At 50.2% G+C, this 17,239-nt stretch overlaps 2 protein-coding genes across 2 annotated transcripts in view; one reads left to right on the top strand and one right to left on the bottom strand.

Annotated features, from left to right (window-relative positions):
* The window catches only part of TNFRSF21 (tumor necrosis factor receptor superfamily, member 21), a gene marked incomplete at its 5' end in the record, with an annotated part of 30,160 nt that extends 18,512 nt beyond the window's left edge, over positions 1-11,648 (bottom strand). The window contains 2 exons of the mRNA XM_009885491.1: positions 8,760-9,257; positions 10,982-11,648. Coding sequence (XP_009883793.1) covers positions 8,760-9,257; positions 10,982-11,648 — 1,165 coding nt within the window. The remainder of the gene's footprint in view (positions 1-8,759; positions 9,258-10,981) is intronic.
* Positions 11,649-11,870: 222 nt separating this feature from the next.
* Positions 11,871-17,239, top strand: part of CD2AP (CD2-associated protein) — a gene marked incomplete at its 3' end in the record, with an annotated part of 134,811 nt that continues 129,442 nt past the window's right edge. The window contains exon 1 of the mRNA XM_009885480.1: positions 11,871-11,880. Coding sequence (XP_009883782.1) covers positions 11,871-11,880 — 10 coding nt within the window. The remainder of the gene's footprint in view (positions 11,881-17,239) is intronic.

The following is a 17,239-nucleotide window of genomic DNA, read 5'->3' as shown; positions in this document are numbered from 1 at the left end:
TATATTTCAGGTGCTATACGAGGAGGTTTGAAAAATGTGCAAGGTCCTGCACCTGGGTCAGGGCAACCCCCAGTATCAACGCAGTATGGGGGATGAAGAGCAGCCCTGCCGAGAAGGACTTGGGGGATGAAAAGCTGGACATGAGCCGGCAACGTGTACATGCAGCTCAGAAAGCCAACCGCATCCTGGGCTGCATCCAGAGAAGCATGGCCGGCAGGTCAAGAGAGGTGATTCTGTCCCGCTAGTTCACTATGCTGAGACCCCATCTGGAGTACAGCATCCAGCTCTGGAAAGACATGGACCTGTTGGAGTGAGTCCGGAGGAGGGACACTAAGATGATCAGAGGGCTGGAGCACAGCTCTGCTGTGAGGACAGACTGAGAGAGTTGGGGTGGTTCAGCCTGGAGAAGAGAAGGCTCCAGGGGACATTATAGCGACTTTCCAGTACTTAAAGTGGGCTTATAAGAAAGATGGAGAGAGACTTTTTACAAGGGCACGTGGTGATAGGATGAGGGGTGATGGCTTCAAACTGGAAGAGGGGAGACTTAGATTAGGTATTAGGAAGAAATTTTTCACTGTGAGGGTGGTGAGGCACTGGAACAGGTTGCCCAGAGAAGCTGTGGATGCCCCATCCCTGGAGGTGTTCAAGGCCAGGCTGGATGGGGCTTTGGGCAACGTGGTCTAGTGGGAGGTGTCCCTGCCTATGGCAGGAGGTTTGGAACTGGATGATCTCCAAGGTCCCTTCCAACCCAAACCTTCCTATGATTCTAACAAGAGCCTTTGTCTGGACAGGAGAGGACACACTTATAAGACTTGTTAGCGATTTCCTAGTTTTCCCATGGAAGACAGTGCTGGTATCAGACCCGCCCAGGAGCCAGTGATTCACATCTTCAGCAAGTGCTGTTTGGGCAACAAACCACTAATGGTGGATGTTTGTTTTTTTTTTTTAAAAAACCAAAAACTCTTGCAGGGCAGGAAACTGACTCCTGACAAACACTTCCCACACGCTCTCTGGAAAATAACTCAACCAAACCAGGCAGTCGAAGGCTTGTGATCATCCACATGTGGTTACAAACATGTTTCAGACCTGGGAACTTGAGGATCAGCACAAGACAAGACCTCCATTCCCACCACACTCTGGAAGTCACCTCTGTAACAGCACCTTTGGTCCAACTCTCCAGAGACCCACAGGAGCTCCTGCCCACCACCACGGGATGCTCTCCTTGCCTGCATCCCTACACCACAGAGAAGACTTACTCTTCCTTTGGTTTAAAAGGGAACAGCCAGCCTAAGTATTTTATGTAATTATTAAGTTTTAAACGGCTTTCACAGAGTTAATCTTCATTATAACCCTCTCGGACAGCTGGTAACCCTGAGCGAACCATATAAATATCCAGACACCCGCAGATGCCAACTCGAGGATTAAATTTGCCTCCTGCATTTCCCCCCCGCCCAGAAAAAGCCTTGGCAAGCAAGGGGGAAAAAAAAAAATAAATCTGCCTTGTTATTCAAGGAGATATGTGCAAGAGCTTTACCGATGTGAGACATCACAGCCCTCCCAGCGCAGAAACCGGTGCTGGGTTTTCGCCCCCAAAAAACCCACCCTGGGCTCAGTGTGTTTCTCTACAAGGACAACCCTCCTCTTCCCGCAGAGCTGCCTGCCTCCGACACTCGCCCCCACACCTTAACAGCCAGGCACAAATCCCAATCTCTTATTAAATTAATCCAGGGGCCACCCAGGAATTTTGGCCATGGGATAGTTCGGGGTTTTTCTGCCTTCACTTTTTTTTTTTTTCTTCTTTTGAAGCAGATTTGGGAGAAAACGTACCAGCCTCCCAGGGCAGCTCTGCACATCCCTGTGCACGTTGCAGATAGATGGCTTGGGCAGTAACACACATTAAAAGCGATCAAGACGGATGGTCTTCAGGCCTGCTAATGCAATAAGGCTGAGAAGCAAGATGCGATAAGCCTCCACGCGATTAGGTTTCCTTCTCTCTAAGCAGAACAGCAGTCTTCCTCCTCCTTTGCGTTTTCCAAGGCTCCCTCTCACTGCAAAGTTTTGGTCAGCTCCTACATAAACCCTTTGGAAACCACACAGCTTCCCAAAATTTCAAGGATGAGTTTGGGGCAAACCTTCGCAAAGTTTTGAGTCAAGCAGTTTGAGGAAGATGGTGCTCCGAGCTCATCAGACATCACCCCAAAGCTCCCACGGCAGACATCTGTGCTGCAGATGAAGGGCTGCTTCATCCCACCCCAAAGCAGAGCATCGCACCCATACTGGAGCACACACAACATGAAACACAGCTCCCACACAGCACAACCAGCTCCAGCGAGGGAACATCCCTGTTTTAAGGCTCAGCAGTACAACAGCACCCATAGTTCTATATTCCTCTGAAGACAGGTTGAGAGAATTGAGGCTGTTCAGCCTGGAGCAGAAAGACTCTGGGGAGACCCTACAGCAGCTCTCCAGTATCTGATGGGCACCAACAAGAAAGCTGGAGGGGGACTTTTTGCAAGGGCATGTGGCGATAGGATGAGGGGGAACGGCTTCCAACTGGAAAAGGGTAGATTTAGAATAGATATTAGGAAGAAATACTTCACTCTGAAGGTGGTGAGGCACTGGAACAGGTTGCCCAGAGAGGTTCTTGAGGCCCCATCCCTGGAGGTGTTCCAGACCAGGCTGGAAGGGGCTTTGAGCAACCTGGTCTAGTGGGAGGTGTCCCTGCCCATGGCAGGGGGGGTGGGACTCAATGATCTTCAAGGTCCTTTCCAACCTAAACCATTCTGTGATTCTGTGATATTTCTCCTGGTGCCCAGCACATACCTGCCCCTTCTAATTTAATAAACTCCCCTTCTGCCTGGGTCTCACTTTGCAGAGGCTGACAGAGGACTAGCAGTCATCTGCAGATCACTAAGCTGCAGATGCCGGAAGAGAGACTGCTTTGAAAAAAAAAAAAAAAAAAAAACCCACAAAAAAACCCCACCAAACAAAACCACAACACCACCTTCTGCCTCTCTGTTTTGGCAGGTAGACAGACATTAATCCCTCGTTTCATGCTCTGCCTGCCAGAGTCACGTTGGGGTTTGCACACAAGCCCAGGGCCGCAATTACCAAATTATGTTAGCAGCAATGGGCGCACCTGCCCTCATGAGATGCTGCTGGCTATCTCTGCCCAACTTGTGGTCGGGGCACAAAACCTTGAGGCCACCACAGTTTGAGGCTGGGGTTAAGAGCTTCACCATCGCTCCTCCCCACGCTCTGCAGATGTGCAGAAGAGATGGAGTCCCCAGAGGCGTGTTTCCACAGCAGCTCCTCCATCCTCGCCCTGCCTTCTAGCGTGATTGATGCTCCTGCCACCAAGCTGTAACCCATTCCAGAGATGATCAAAGGGAAAAATAACCTTACAAAAAAAAAAACCTACTACATGTCTTTCGTCTCATTTATCCATAGGACCACTAAGGAGGAGTCCTAAAGTAGCAGAGTCACCCTGTAGACCTGCAAGTGCCATCCCTGCAGCTGGGTTTTCTTATTTAGGGTAATGGTAGAGAAGAGAGCGACACCAGCCTTCAAGGAAGAATATCCACTGCTGGGTTGTTTCCATGCACTTTCTTCCCTTCATTAGGTGACAGAGCTACAGAAAAGATTACGGTTATGTGTGGGCTTGTTTAGCCAATGTGCTGACTCTTAAAAAAAAAAAAAATCAAGTAAATTTACTCTGATAAGCATCTTCCAACACTAACCATAAATAAGTATCTGACTCCATGTGAGGACAAGCCTGCAGTGACCCGAGACATCCGATGCACACTGCCAACACACCCGTTGGTTATATTCACGTGGGGACGCTTCGGAGCTGCAGCACAGGGTCCGGTTCTCCACGGCACAGGGCTTTCCAGCAAGGTTCTGATTCCTCCTCAACACCCTCACCAACTTGCTTTGGAGCAGACCAAGCTCAAGTCTAGCCCGAGTCCTACAGGAACTGTGTTGCAAGCCAAGGGCTGTTCCCTACAAATCGCCAACCAGGATGATGCCGGCTCCCAACGTGCTGATAACTGGGCATCCCGACAGCTGAGCAACCAAGACCCCGAAATCCCAACACTCCCCCATCTTTCCAGCATCATCCTTCAACTCCCCACCCTTTCAGTCCTCAGCCATTTTCAGGACATGCTTTTTACCTGCAGCCAAGCCTCAGCTCCATCTCACCTGCAAACAGCTTTTGCAGAACAGTTTTATTTCTCTGATTATTTAACCAGAGGCTTCCTGGCTTCCATCTCACCAGCTACCGCAATAATGTGCGATTACCAGACTTGAAGAAAAATAAAAGGGAAGTGGCGTCTCACACCAGGCCAGCGCTGCCAAGATCTATTCTTCAGCCTTTCAGCTCCAAAAAAAAACATTTAAAAAAAATTCACCAAACTCTTCCTGCCTCTTGGCACATCATTTCAGGCAGCTTCTTTATCACAGGAGGTTTCGTCCAAAACCATAACGTTTTACTGAGTCTTTGCCTTTCATCCTCTGCTACTCAATGGGTGAAAGTCAAAGGCAACACTATCAGCAATGTCTGCAAGACGACTGCAAGCCCATCTTCACGTTTGGCAAAGGCTGATGCCAAATTTAGCATTTCCAGGATGTTCAAGAGAGGCTTCGATTCTCCATTTTTATTACAAGCTCAATTCCTCGCCTTTGGAAACAGCTGAAGAAAGGAAACGGGTATTTGCTAAAATGAAGGGACTGTTTAGGAGAAAACATTTCCAGCACGTTGGCTGTTCTTGATCTTCTAAAATAAAGTAGTCATACAAGGTTAAAACCACAGAGCGCTATCAGCCCAGTACCCACGTCGCTCAGGCGCCACACTGATAATTTTTTTGGAAATCTTTGCTAAACTGCTTTTCCCCTTTGGATTCCCATCCGCAGGGCTAGAAAGCAAAAGCCAGCCGAAGCAGCAAGAGGTCCAGCTTCTCCAACCGCAGCCATACCATCAGTGATGCTCTACCTTCACGATCCCACGCAGACGAGACCTGGGGACTTTAGGAAGAGCCCCTGAGGTGGGGACAGACATAAGGACAGATGTGGAGGTAGGTTGGCTGCTAACTCAGGCCATCAGTCATCGCAAGTTCTTCCCAGACCTCTGAACCATTTAATCCAGTGAGAATCATCGGCATTTGCCGTCCTGGCTGGAACATGTCCATGTTAAGGACACGGGTCTTGTTTCCACACCAGTCTCCCAAGCTACTGCTAAATTTAGGTTTGGGTTGTTATTTAAGGCACGTATTATGACTGGAGCGAGCATGGGGCATAGACACCAGCTCACGGGAAGATGAGGACAAGTGAACTGCCCCACAACAACAACCGCTGCCCAGGACTGCACATGTATCTCAAGTATTTAAGTAATTCAGTATATCAAGCACCACTGGGAACCGGGCAAGAGTTTGAGCACCTGCTTCCACCCTAAAATCCTCCTATTTTGGGAAGAAGCCCAATCACAGCAAGATGTCTTTGTTCCAGAACTGAGCAGTGCTGGTGCCACCCTGACCGTGCTTCACCCAGAATTGATGGGCTTAAACAAACCTGTAATAAAAATCGACAATAAAATCCTCCAAAGGGGCAGAGCCTTGGATGCCATCTGTGCTCCCGTCAGCACAGGAGGCGCACGGGGTGCCGGCACAAGGGCAGCCACCCAAGCACAGCTCCTCCGAGCAGAGGCTGCAGCACCTACGTCAGACCCGGTCTTCCCTTTCAAAGGTTAAAGCTGTTTACTGAAAGGATTAGGAGGGAGGAGATGGTAAACTAGGAGGAAGCAGGGGGAGACTGTGCGCAACAGCTACGCACGCAGGCTTCGCCCCGGCCATAAACACGCCCCAACTCCTTGTTGGCATAGCCAGTCAACGGATAGGTGGGGACGTCATACGGATGTCGGCACACCACCAGCACCAGAGCCCAGAGCTTCACTCGCAGCCCCATAAGACAATTTAAGCCCAATTGCTTGCCCTCCATATCCCTAGTGCAACCACAAACCAGGCTGCCACCTGAAGACCTGGGGAGCAGCTATGGTCCTCGCATCTATGGAGGCCTTGCTCTGGTGGCCTGCCATGGAGGGATCTGCGCTAACAGCACAGGAGGGGAAAGATTTCCTCTCTGCAACAGCCTGAAGCTTGTTCCTGGCTGAATTCACCCTTGTCTGAAATGCTGCTTCAGGATGAAGCATGATCTGGGTATAAACACTGCCGAAGCAGCAGAAAGCTAAGCCATGACGCTGCAGCTCTGCAGTACATCCCAGCTGTACAGCCAGTTATTAAATAAAAGGTCAGTTCCTCTACGGCACTACATCTTCTCTTGTTTCAAGTAAACAGCCTTAAGAGCCAGACGTTTCAATAGGAAAACCAAAGAGGGATTTATACATCACTGCGGAGGAGAACAATTTCCATATCTGACATGACTGAGCAACACCACCAAGTGAAGAACTAATGAACAAGGCCTGTCCAACTAACGCAACATGACTGAGACAACACCAGAGCTGCACTAAAAGTAAGACAAAGCATTAATTGGTTTGTGCTCATCTGTCTGCCTTCACTGCACAAAGTTCAACTGGGGACATTCAGTAGCAGGAGGGAGTCATGAAGCCACCCATGCCAACATGGAACTAGTGCTGACTACTGAAAGAATGACTGGGATGTGCAAAACCACCCAGCCAGGAGCCCAGAGTAACAAGACGATTCACCTCCAGACCTGAGCAGCTTGATCAGATACTGGGTCAGTTTATCACTAAGTGTGGTTTTTGCTGTTACAACCAGCTTATTTCCCAAGACAAGAGGAAAACTTAGCAACTGTCTTGTAAATGTGATGTACTAGCTGAATTCAACTGTTAAAGGATGACAGAGAAGACCAAAACAACCCATCTTAGGAAGCCTGTGATGACCCATGAATGATGCTGTCCCACAAAGGATGACAGGATCTGGGAGGTGGGGTGATACCTAAGTGGGCTAACATAGCCTCACTGCTCACCACGTATCACCTTCTCTTACCTGCATGGTTTCTTCAACCCGAATCATGCCTGGTGACCAAATGCACAGCTCACAACGGCAGCTCTAACATGGCCTCCAGGAGAAGGGGCAGCTGCGGCACAGGGTTTGAAACACCAGGTTCGAAACCAGAGCTGCATCTGCTCAGAGCAACTTGGTCTGGTCCCTGCATTTGATCACTCCCCACCCTGTTCAAATTCAGCTCCCTGCTCTAACAACACTCGCTGCTCCAAAAAAAAAAATAGGAAAGTGAGAAATTCAATCAACTGGTAATTAAGGCCATGGGGAAAAAAGTTACCACAAGTTAGTAACAATCAGCTGCTTTTGGCCAATGAACCATGGCCAAAGCCATGTAGTACTTCTGGTAGTGCCCACAAATAAAGATGTTTAATAAGGTTCTGCAACCCCACTGCAGATCACTCACCATCACCCCAAGGACCAAGCTTTGGGTACCACAGATTTTAGGGACAATGGAGCATGGGGGTTACTGGAAAAGTTATCACCAAGAGAAAAAAGCTCAAGCAACCACACCCCAAGGATTCAAGAGTTAAATGGGAACCAATAAGTAGCACAAACACAAGAGAAGGCGCAAAACTAATTCCAACAAGACCTTACTGGTTCTATAAATGCATTAACGAAGGCAAACAAAGCGTAGGTCTATTAAGCAGCAGGAAGAAGAGAGTACATGACAGAAGACGCCCTACTCAAAGCCTTCTTTGCTTTGTACTTAAGCACTCAAGGATGACTTGCATCAAGCACTGATCTCCCTTAAACCTTCCAATCTTTTTTTCAATCTATTCTTTGTTTGGCTCCCCCCTGTTAAATGTGCTTTTCTAAAGTTTAACTGTGAAGAGGTGTTTAAGGTTGAGCAACCTCAACCCAAAGTAAGGACTTGTCAATGTTGTCTGTCTGCACAGGAACAGGAGGGTCAGAATTGCCACCACAGCTTTGCAGAGGAAGAACCATGTATCCTACTAGGGAGATCACGGCTGCGTGGCACTCAACATTCGTGACACCATTAATTTATCATTGATTTTTTACCAATTTCAATTTAACGACCACAATGGGTCATCTTTAAAGTCTCATCAAAAAGCTGACAGCAAGTCATCCACCAAAAGAACAGAAAACGCTACGAAGCAGAGCCTCCCAGAAGACCCATGACACTCATGGAGCTATACACCTCCACCACACAGCCCTTAAGGACAACCTTCCCGGCTCCAGCATGGGCGAAGGGTTGGGGACACAAGCCAGCAGTCGGGATTTAGGGCTAAGAACCTGAAATTGAGACTGCCAAGAGGCGGGGGATGACTCAGCCTTCCAGAAACAGACAGGGTGAGGAAAAAAGATGACACGAAAGACAACCGGACTCACGTCTGAGTGACCAAGAAAATAAGGAGAGAGTGAAACACAAAAGTGGAAAGGGAAGGGGGGGGGCGAGGGGGGGGGGGGAGTCTTCATTCAAGAGCCTTCTACCAAGGATGGGTGGGAAGGAGAGGAGCTGGGGCAAGCAGATGACATTCCCTCCATTAACTGTTCCTTCAGGAGCAGGGACACACCATGGCAACAGGGATGGGAAGAAGCCGAGGATGGAGAAAAATCTGAGGAAACAGTATATGGGCTTTGTCCTTGCCAGCAAGTCAGAAAAGCAACTGGGCACCAGATGTGGTGGTGGCCCCTCCAAAGCACCGAGTGGGATGGCAAAGAGGACGCTACCCCATACAGCCCCTGGTCACTACTGCTCACCGTGCCCGTTGCAGTAATAGATCCACTTCTCCCTGTTCTGCGTGGGGGTGGTGGACTTTTTCATAATAGCTTTTTCCACAATGGCACTGGGATCTTGCCTGGGTCCCTTCTTCAGAGTTCGTGAGCTCTTCCTGACGCTGCAGACGACAATAACCACCAGGACCAGCAGCAGGAAGAGGACAATCATCCACGGCAAGTGTTCATTGATGTCAAAGTGCTGGTGGACATTCTGCTGACCTCGCCGGGGTGGCCTGTACGGGACGTTGGACTTCTCGCCCCCTGACATCTCCAGCGATGGCTGCTTCTCCAGCGCCTGGCTGGTCTGCTTGTGCCGGTAGCTCTGTGCCTGGCCAGCAGTGCTGGAGCCCACAAAGGTCCCACCAGTGCCGTCCGTCTCGTTGGCCGAGGTTTCGTTGTAGTAGCCCGCTGGGCCTGCTGTGCTACTGGATATGTGTGGCACAGGAGAGGGGACAAAATCAGGAACTGAAGAGTTCAGACCTGTGAAAGGAGAAGACAGCTCAGTGTCACAGCACCGGAGACGGGATACGGCATCATGTCACAGTCCAAGACCTGCCTGAGCATCTGCTTGGCCAGCAGACAGAAACCCAATGCCAGGCAGTGAGGGAGGGAAGGGGTGAAGTTGAGGTTTGGCTCTGGGAACAGATGGGTACGGTTACAGAGGTATGTTAAAGATAAAACTGACCCTTGTAGGTTAAGGCTAGTGGCAGTTAGTTTTAATAAAAACAAGAACAAAACCAAAAACCCAAGTGATTAAAGGCATGCTGTCAATCTGTGTTTGTCCCACGTTCAGTACTTCTCAGAAAATCTACAACTTTGAGGTTTCTTAGATTTATGAACATGAGTTTCATTCCAAATGTGGTATTTGGGCTAGAAACACATGAAAATTTGGAGGCTTAGTATCTACCTACCAGGTTTTGTTAAGGAACCACAAACTTCATCAGTACTGCAAGCAGCTGTGCATGCATCAAGTACAAAATACGTTTCCAAAGCAACAGAAGCAAACCAACTTCCCCCTAAGAGCTACTTTCCATCGTTACTGAGTTTTCTTATCAACCAACAGCTCTCAGGTCCTGGCCTGCTGCATGACCAAAGTCTGGTGAGAAGAGGCAGGGAGGGCTTTTGTGGCAAAAACCAGAGCTTACTTTGGAAACTCGGCTTTTGAAGATCATGTTTCACCGGCGTTGAGCCAGAGAGTGGGTGTAACCACCGGTAACCTAATTTTGCCTCTGACTTGGTTACCCAAAACACTAACCAGGATACAAACAGCAAAAATGCTTTAACTTTTACCTAATTGTCTACAGTTGATTTCAAAGTACAGGGAACACCCTCCCATCCTCTCCCAATGACACACCAACATCATATCAAGCTTCGAGACTGAAAAAAGGAGAAGCACTGGGAGTCTACCACTGTCAACACTCCCCTGCTATTGTATTCACCAACTCAGATAGTCAGGCCACCAAAAGTTGCATTTTTTTAATTAAAATGCCCCATCCGAGACACTGTAAGTAGGATGCTTCCCAGAGAGTGTTAAGCACCACCTCAAATGGGGTTCTACAGCACCACTGCAACCAGTCACGGCTGAAGCATCTCCCTAAAGACTGCAATGATATATAATTTCAATTAAATGAGAGAATGGGGAATTCAACCTGGTTCTCCCCACCAGTGAGAACTAATAGAAACGTTAAAGAAAAAAATTTACAGCACAGCCTAGGCTCCTGGAGGGCTGCTTTGGGAATGGATCCCATTCAAGCCAATGAGCTGACTCAGCACAGGTCAAAACGCAGCACAGAAAGCACAGGCACGAAAGCAGTGAATCCATCAGGGGAGCAGTCTGGTGGAGCAACGCTGCTCTCCTGCCAGGGTTTTCCTGCTGCACTCCGCTCAGGTTTGCCACAAACGCACAAAGACTCATGCCAGCACAACACACAGATGGGAAGAAAGGCTGGGGAACGTGATGCCTTTTCAGACCAAACAGTAGGACAGCCAGGAGCCCAATCACGACTGCAGTCTCAGTGAAAATGTTATTAAACATGGTTTGATACAACTGAGGGCAACCTGGAGCTGCCTTCTGGCCATGAAGCAAAAGCACCATCCACGCTTTAGACCAGGCTGCCCTTTAACAGTCTAAAACCAGCCTTGACTGAGGCAGGAACGCAATCGCATGACCAAAAACATGTCTGTGTTTCAGTGGTGGACACTACCTTTGGGAAGATGAGCGGTTGGTGGAACTTCATAGGGCTCTTCACCCACTTCGGTGCTTGACGAAGTCAAAGACGTGTTTGGAAGAGACGCTGGAGAACCACAGACGTTGTCACTCTCCTTTGTCCCTGGTTTGATGACCACCATGTTTTTCCCAAAGCAGTCAGTGTATGTTTTGCACTTCATCACACTAGAAGGCACATCAGAAAAGGTACCACGAGGGCACGGCTTGCACCTAACGTCTTCCGTCTCAGTTCCTTTCTTGCGGACGCCCCAGCCGACCGGGCACACCGTGTAAGGGACGCAGGTATCGTTCGTCTGAAACGTACCAGACAGGCAAGTGCACTCGCGGTCAGTCAAGGCAGTACAATGAGTTTTCTCAATCATTGGCAGTTCACAGGGTTTTCTGCAAGGGTGGCACCGCTCTATGCCATTCTCATGCTTGGTAAAGGTCCCATCTGGACAAGGGCTGCACTCTCTTAAGGTACTCTTCGTACAATGCTTAGACACATAGGTTCCTGCGGGACATTTGTCGCAGATCAGCTCTTTGTTGGTGGCACGGTCGAGGTGGCGGTACTTGCCAGGGGAGAGGCTGATGGCATTCTGCTCGGAGGTCAGCTTCGACTGACCATCAGCGGTGCCAAGGAGCACGAGCAGCTGGAAGACAGACGGGAAGGATTAGTCAACAACAGCGCGTGAACAGTGCCCTCTCTGCCAGCGATCCCTTGCAGGACCACAAAGCACATCCCGGAGCCATAGGACCACAGAGATGTTTCTACACGCAGGGGAAGGAGCTCAAGCGAGGTCAGGGTGGAAGAGAAGCGGTGCAGATGGCAGCACGCTCTCTGGACTCATCGCCAGCTACGATTATAATTCCTTAAATTTGACACCATGCTTCTCGGTAAGACTAAGCATCATTTACACCGTAACCCTGCCAGGGCGGTAAATACTGCTAATTGTGTTTCAGCAGTACGTGCTACCTGGCCACCCCAGGAGAATTCAGACCAGCTTTGCCTTTCAAGGCTGAGAGGCTCCAGCACGAGCCAGGTGCTTGCCGAGAAGACAGAAAACACATGCAGGTGGTAGCTCTGACCTGTAAAACTTTCCGCCTCTGTATTTATTCATCTGTGCTTGTTCAAATAATTACCTTTCTAAATAACACGAACAGGGATGCAATCCGGGCTAGCCGGCACTACCGGACTATTTCTCAGCCCCTCTGCCCTTCCATGAGATTTTATGACCTTGAGCAAACGTAGGGTTTGGTGAGACCGCAAGGGATGTTCTGCTTCCAGCCTCCAACCACATCTGAAGCCACTTTAAACCAGATGCATTAGCAACAGGAAAGAAAACCCGATGCTATTTTTAAGCCCTTTGAGGAGCTCTGTTGTAACTCAGTTCCTCATTGCATCAGATACAGGTAAAAGGTCTCCAGTTTTTAGACAGTGAACGGCACCCAGCTGGGCTTGGCTAGATGGTGGCTACAAATCTGTTTATCTCCACCTATTTCCAATCCCAGGGCTTTATTCCCTGAATTCACAGAATGGTTTGGGTTGGAAGGGACCTTGGAGATCATCCAGTTCCAACCCCCCTGCCATGGGCAGGGACACCTCCCACTAGACCAGGTTGCTCAAAGCCCCATCCAACCTGGCCTGGAACACCTCCAGGGATGGGGCAGCCACAGCTTCTCTGGGAAACCTGCGCCAGTGCCTCACCACCCTCAGAGTGAAAAATTTCTTCCTGATATCTAATCTAAATTTAACCTCTTCTAGTTTAAAGCCATTACCCCTCATCCCATTCCTTTGCATTGAGGCCGGTCCACCTCCAAGAGGAGCTCCATCTCCCAAACAGGACCTCCACTTCCTCCAGAAGACCTCTGGTCCATGGATTTTATGTCAGTTATGCCAGCAGAGATAAGACACCAAGAACAAAAGGTGTATCAAAAGAAAGGCTGACACAACCTCACACAGCATGCAAAGCAATAGAGAGAAAAAAAAAACAAAAAAAACCCCACCAAGCTTTCAAACCACTGTAGGCTGAGTGAGGGAGAGAGGAACGAGCCAATGTTACCTTGAATTTCCAAAGGTGCTTTGCTACACCAAAGGTAAAAAGACCAGAGACCCTAATGCTTTTCAACAGCGCAGCCAGGCACATAAATCACTTGGCTACCTTATACAAGCCCTCGCCTCTCGCTCTGCTACCTATTCTGGGCTATCAGCCAGCAAGAACCCATTCAGAAGCAAGGAGAGGGAAGGAAAAAAAAAAAAAAAAAAAAAAAAAAGAAAAGCCTCCCCCAACAACATGACTCTGCAGAAGGCACATCGCAGCAGAGCCGCAAGCCGCGCCGCGTCATTTTTGGTGCAGTCTCTCGCTTCCTGGAAACACACAGCACATTTCTCTTTCACCTGCTAAATAATTTACGGCTCACGATTTGTACAAAACGCTTCATTTTTTTCTAATTTTTTTTTTTCCTCCCTCTCCTGAAGCAGCAATTACAGAGCAGGCAGAAGCAGGCAAGCCCACAGGAGTTGACAAGGATCCTGCAGCGGCCAGGCTAATTACGGCACGTCAAATTAAAACAAAAAGCGGGGCTGCCCTGGCAGGCAGCATAGGCTCACAGGGTGCATCTTATTTTTTTTCCCCTCCCCTAAGACATGATTTCACAAAGCGCTTAGCTGGCGCTAAGGAAACCTGCCCGCCCGTAATCTTCATGACGCAACCCCGAATTAGCAAACCAGACACGGCAGGATCCGGCCTCCCCAGGTTGCGTGGGGGGTCACCTGTGTTACTCATCCTCTTCCCCGTGTCGCTGACGGGGCGTCGGGACAGGCAGCGGCTCTCCTGCCTCGCCAGGGATGATGAGCCGCATTGCCGCCAGCTCTGGTCCCGATTTCTCCCTCTGCGTCTAGCCAGACCTCAGGAAACCCACCGACAACCCCACTACGAGCACGTGCCACGGGTCCCATCCTGCCCTCCCTTCTCCTCCCATCTCCAGCATCTTTCCATCGCTCCTCCCAGTAACTAAAGTCAGTGGGATCCGCGCTACCATAACAGTGCCAGGTTTGGGGTTTGTTTGTTTAAACCCTATCTCAAGCAAAGCAGCACTGGCGCTTATGAACATCTCCACATCTTCAGCTGCGCATGCGCTTCCAAGCTTAGGGACAACAGCAAGTCCCGGTGGGGGAAGGCTAATCAGCGTTGAGCATCCGCTATTTAATCAGATGGGTGTTTCTGGTCCCTAAAAACATCCAGCTGCTCAGGTTTTGCGAAAGAGAAGGTCCTGAAAGAGAAGGTCAGGAGCAGGAGGACACCTTCAACCAAAAGGGGTGTCTGCTGGTTTGGTCCCTCATCCTCCAGAGTGCCCAGCAGCACGCAAAACCAGACCCTTCTGGCTGATATGCCCAGTCTCAACGGCAAAAGCAACAAAATAATGAAGTGAGCTCTGCTGAGCCACTGCATTTCAGTCCATTACTCCACTACCAAAGAAAGTGTATAGGGTAACAAAAAAAACACAGAGAAAGGGAATTGGTGCAAGACAACACGAACGAGCAGATCTCGTTTCAAGCAGTTTCAGTGCCACTCTCTGTGCCCAATGCAGGAGCAGCTCTTGACACTGAAGCCAAAAGGGTCAAGCGGGACAGGGTGGCTGTGGTCCCGAAGAGCATCCCCAGCTCTGCATTGACGCCCGGCACCACACGGGCAAAGGCATTCCCAGGCCACATGCACCTACTCCAACACGCGGAGGTTTTATGGTACAAGGAAAGCGGATCAGGCTGAGAAACACTCTCATTTTACCTCATCGGGGAAACAGCTTGGACAAGGGAACCTTCATGCTTGGCTGCAAACAAACCCTCGAGCCAGCAGGACCCCACAGCTGACATGGGTATGAGCCACCTTACCACCATCCAGACTGATGATTCCATCTTCACGGTCACATCTACACCGTGCCTCCACCACCCTCTTAAATAACTGCACGCTGCAGGACAGACTCGATGGGCAATTTGCAAAATAAACAGCTTTTAGAGGGCCACAAGCTTCCCGGGCACCTGCATGGGGACGTGGAAGGGACACAGCGGCTCAGTCAGGACCCAAACCCACTCGGTGAGCCAACGCGCCAGCAGAAAGTTGGTGGCTCAACAGGCATTTGTGACCTGAAACGGGGTGACATCTCGAGACACTCAATGTCTCGGGTTGCATACAGCGATGCCCCACTGCCAGCTTTGCGGGGAGGCAGCGATAAAACTAAAAAAAATAACGAAAATACAATAAAATAAAAGGCAAAAGCCAGCAAAATGCAGGGCACGACCCCGGTAGAGAAGAGCAGGAGCAGAGAGCTGTAAGCGAGCAAGGACCGACGGTGCTAAAGTGATACTCTGGGAACAGTTTCCGAGCCAAATCAGCCGAATTTGGTGGAAATGGCAGCTGGCTCCATGGCAATGGCTTGGCACAGTTCGGGAACGGGCTGCACAGCCCGCCACCCTTCCCGAAGGTCAGCTGCACCCGCCGCCGACCAGCACCGGGAAGTCGCTTGCGACATTAAAGGAGAGGAAGAAAAAAAAAAAAATCTAAAACAAACCCAGAAAGACAAATAAACCAGTCTGGAAGTTTTACGGTCACTCTGAAGACAGGACGAGCCCATCTCCTGCTCTGTACGCTTTAAAAAGGATCAAGTTACTCCAAAAAAAGTTGTCTGTGAAGAGAGTATCTAAGAGTAAAGCAAGTTTCTGCTTCTTGCAACGCGACCAGCTATTGCAGCTGGCTCGGGGTCCGTGAAACCGAGAGTCCAGGGCTCAGCAGTCCCTTTACTACGTCTCAAGAGCAAAATGCAGGCAGCCGAGCGTGCCAAAACAGCAGCACCAACCGACCGGCACATCTGGTCCCCATGAAGAAAAACCCAGCAGCTATCCCCGCAGGCGTCGCCGCCCAGAGCTCACAAGCATCCCCGGCGGCCACGGTTTTGCGCCAAGCATATGAAATTCCCCCCCATCAGGCTCCCCAAAACCCCAAATCAAAGCAAGGCAACATCATGCCGTTCAAGGCAAAGGCATCAGGGGAGATGGTGGGGACTACCTTGCGGCAGCCAGCAGAGAGGCAAAGCCTGCACCAAGCAAGGGAAACCACAGCCAACTCCAGCCTTACGCAACGCCTATTGCTCGAAAACCAAGCAGCCAGGCAGATTTGGGTTTGCTGCACCAGCAGTTAGTGCTCTGAACGAGCTGCCATGGGGCGGGAAAGACGTTTTAACTCCTCGTGGGGCCAAAAGGAGCTGCCCAAAATTTTGAAGATGAAGACGTCAGATGAAGAGACACTGGCCGGTGGCTGAGGGAGCATCCTGCCAGCTCACGAGCGAAGGGGAATTTTGTCTCGTGGCTCGTTTGATCATCCGAGCAGCGCACGCAGAGGTTTGAACACACGCGTGCACAAGAGACATATACACATTTGCTCAGAGTCTCAGCTTCATTTCGCAAAATTGCCGGTGTATTTCCCCACACCTTTACATCACTCATTTTCTTTCCCCCCTCTTCCCTCTATACCCGCCATTCCCGACTGACCTCCAGGATCCCAGCTGGAGCTCCGTATCTCAAGCTCCCCATCGGCATCTCATCTCTAGATGTGCAGCCGCACTCTCTCCTCCCAGTGGGAAACTGGTGCTCAGGAGCACCCAGCGCAGGGACCCCAGCTGCTCCGCCGCTGCGCAGAGTCACCCTTCGCCTTCAGAGCAACAAAGCCGTTTCCCAGCTAATGCTCTCCCAGCTTTAGATTATTATTTCTTTTTTGTTGTTGTTGTTTATTCGGATTCCTGTCGAGCCAGCACCGGCGTGCTGAGATCCACCTTGAGTTCAAGAGCAAGTGCGCTCCTCCGTTACACAACCCAGCAGCAGCAGCTGCGGCGTGTGCCTGACACACCGAATTACTGTCTCTTCTCCCCCAACACCCCTCCAAAAAAAAAAAAAAAAAGACGGGATGGAGCCCTGAAGGGCTTATCAGGGATGGGCCCTACCTGGGAAAGTAAACCTGGAGGTGAACCCGCCGGAAAACCTAAGTGTTAAGCCGGGGCTGGTGCCTGCAATTAGCGGTGGTGAGTTTTTGCTGCCTGCCCAAAGGGAGGAAAGAAAAGCAACTGGGCGGGGGGGATGGATGGACTGATGGATGGACCCCAGCCCGGTGCCCAGCTTCGGGAGCGGGGCAGGGGGGGCGAAAGATGGACCCGCTCAGCCCTCCAGACGCGGCACAGCCCTGGACGGAGCCCCACGGAGGTGGGG

This window comes from Charadrius vociferus, unplaced genomic scaffold (genome assembly GCF_000708025.1).
Source record: "Charadrius vociferus isolate BGI_N301 unplaced genomic scaffold, ASM70802v2 scaffold800, whole genome shotgun sequence".
Classification (NCBI taxonomy): Eukaryota; Metazoa; Chordata; class Aves; order Charadriiformes; family Charadriidae; genus Charadrius; species Charadrius vociferus.
This window is presented reverse-complemented; position numbering and strand designations above follow the sequence as displayed.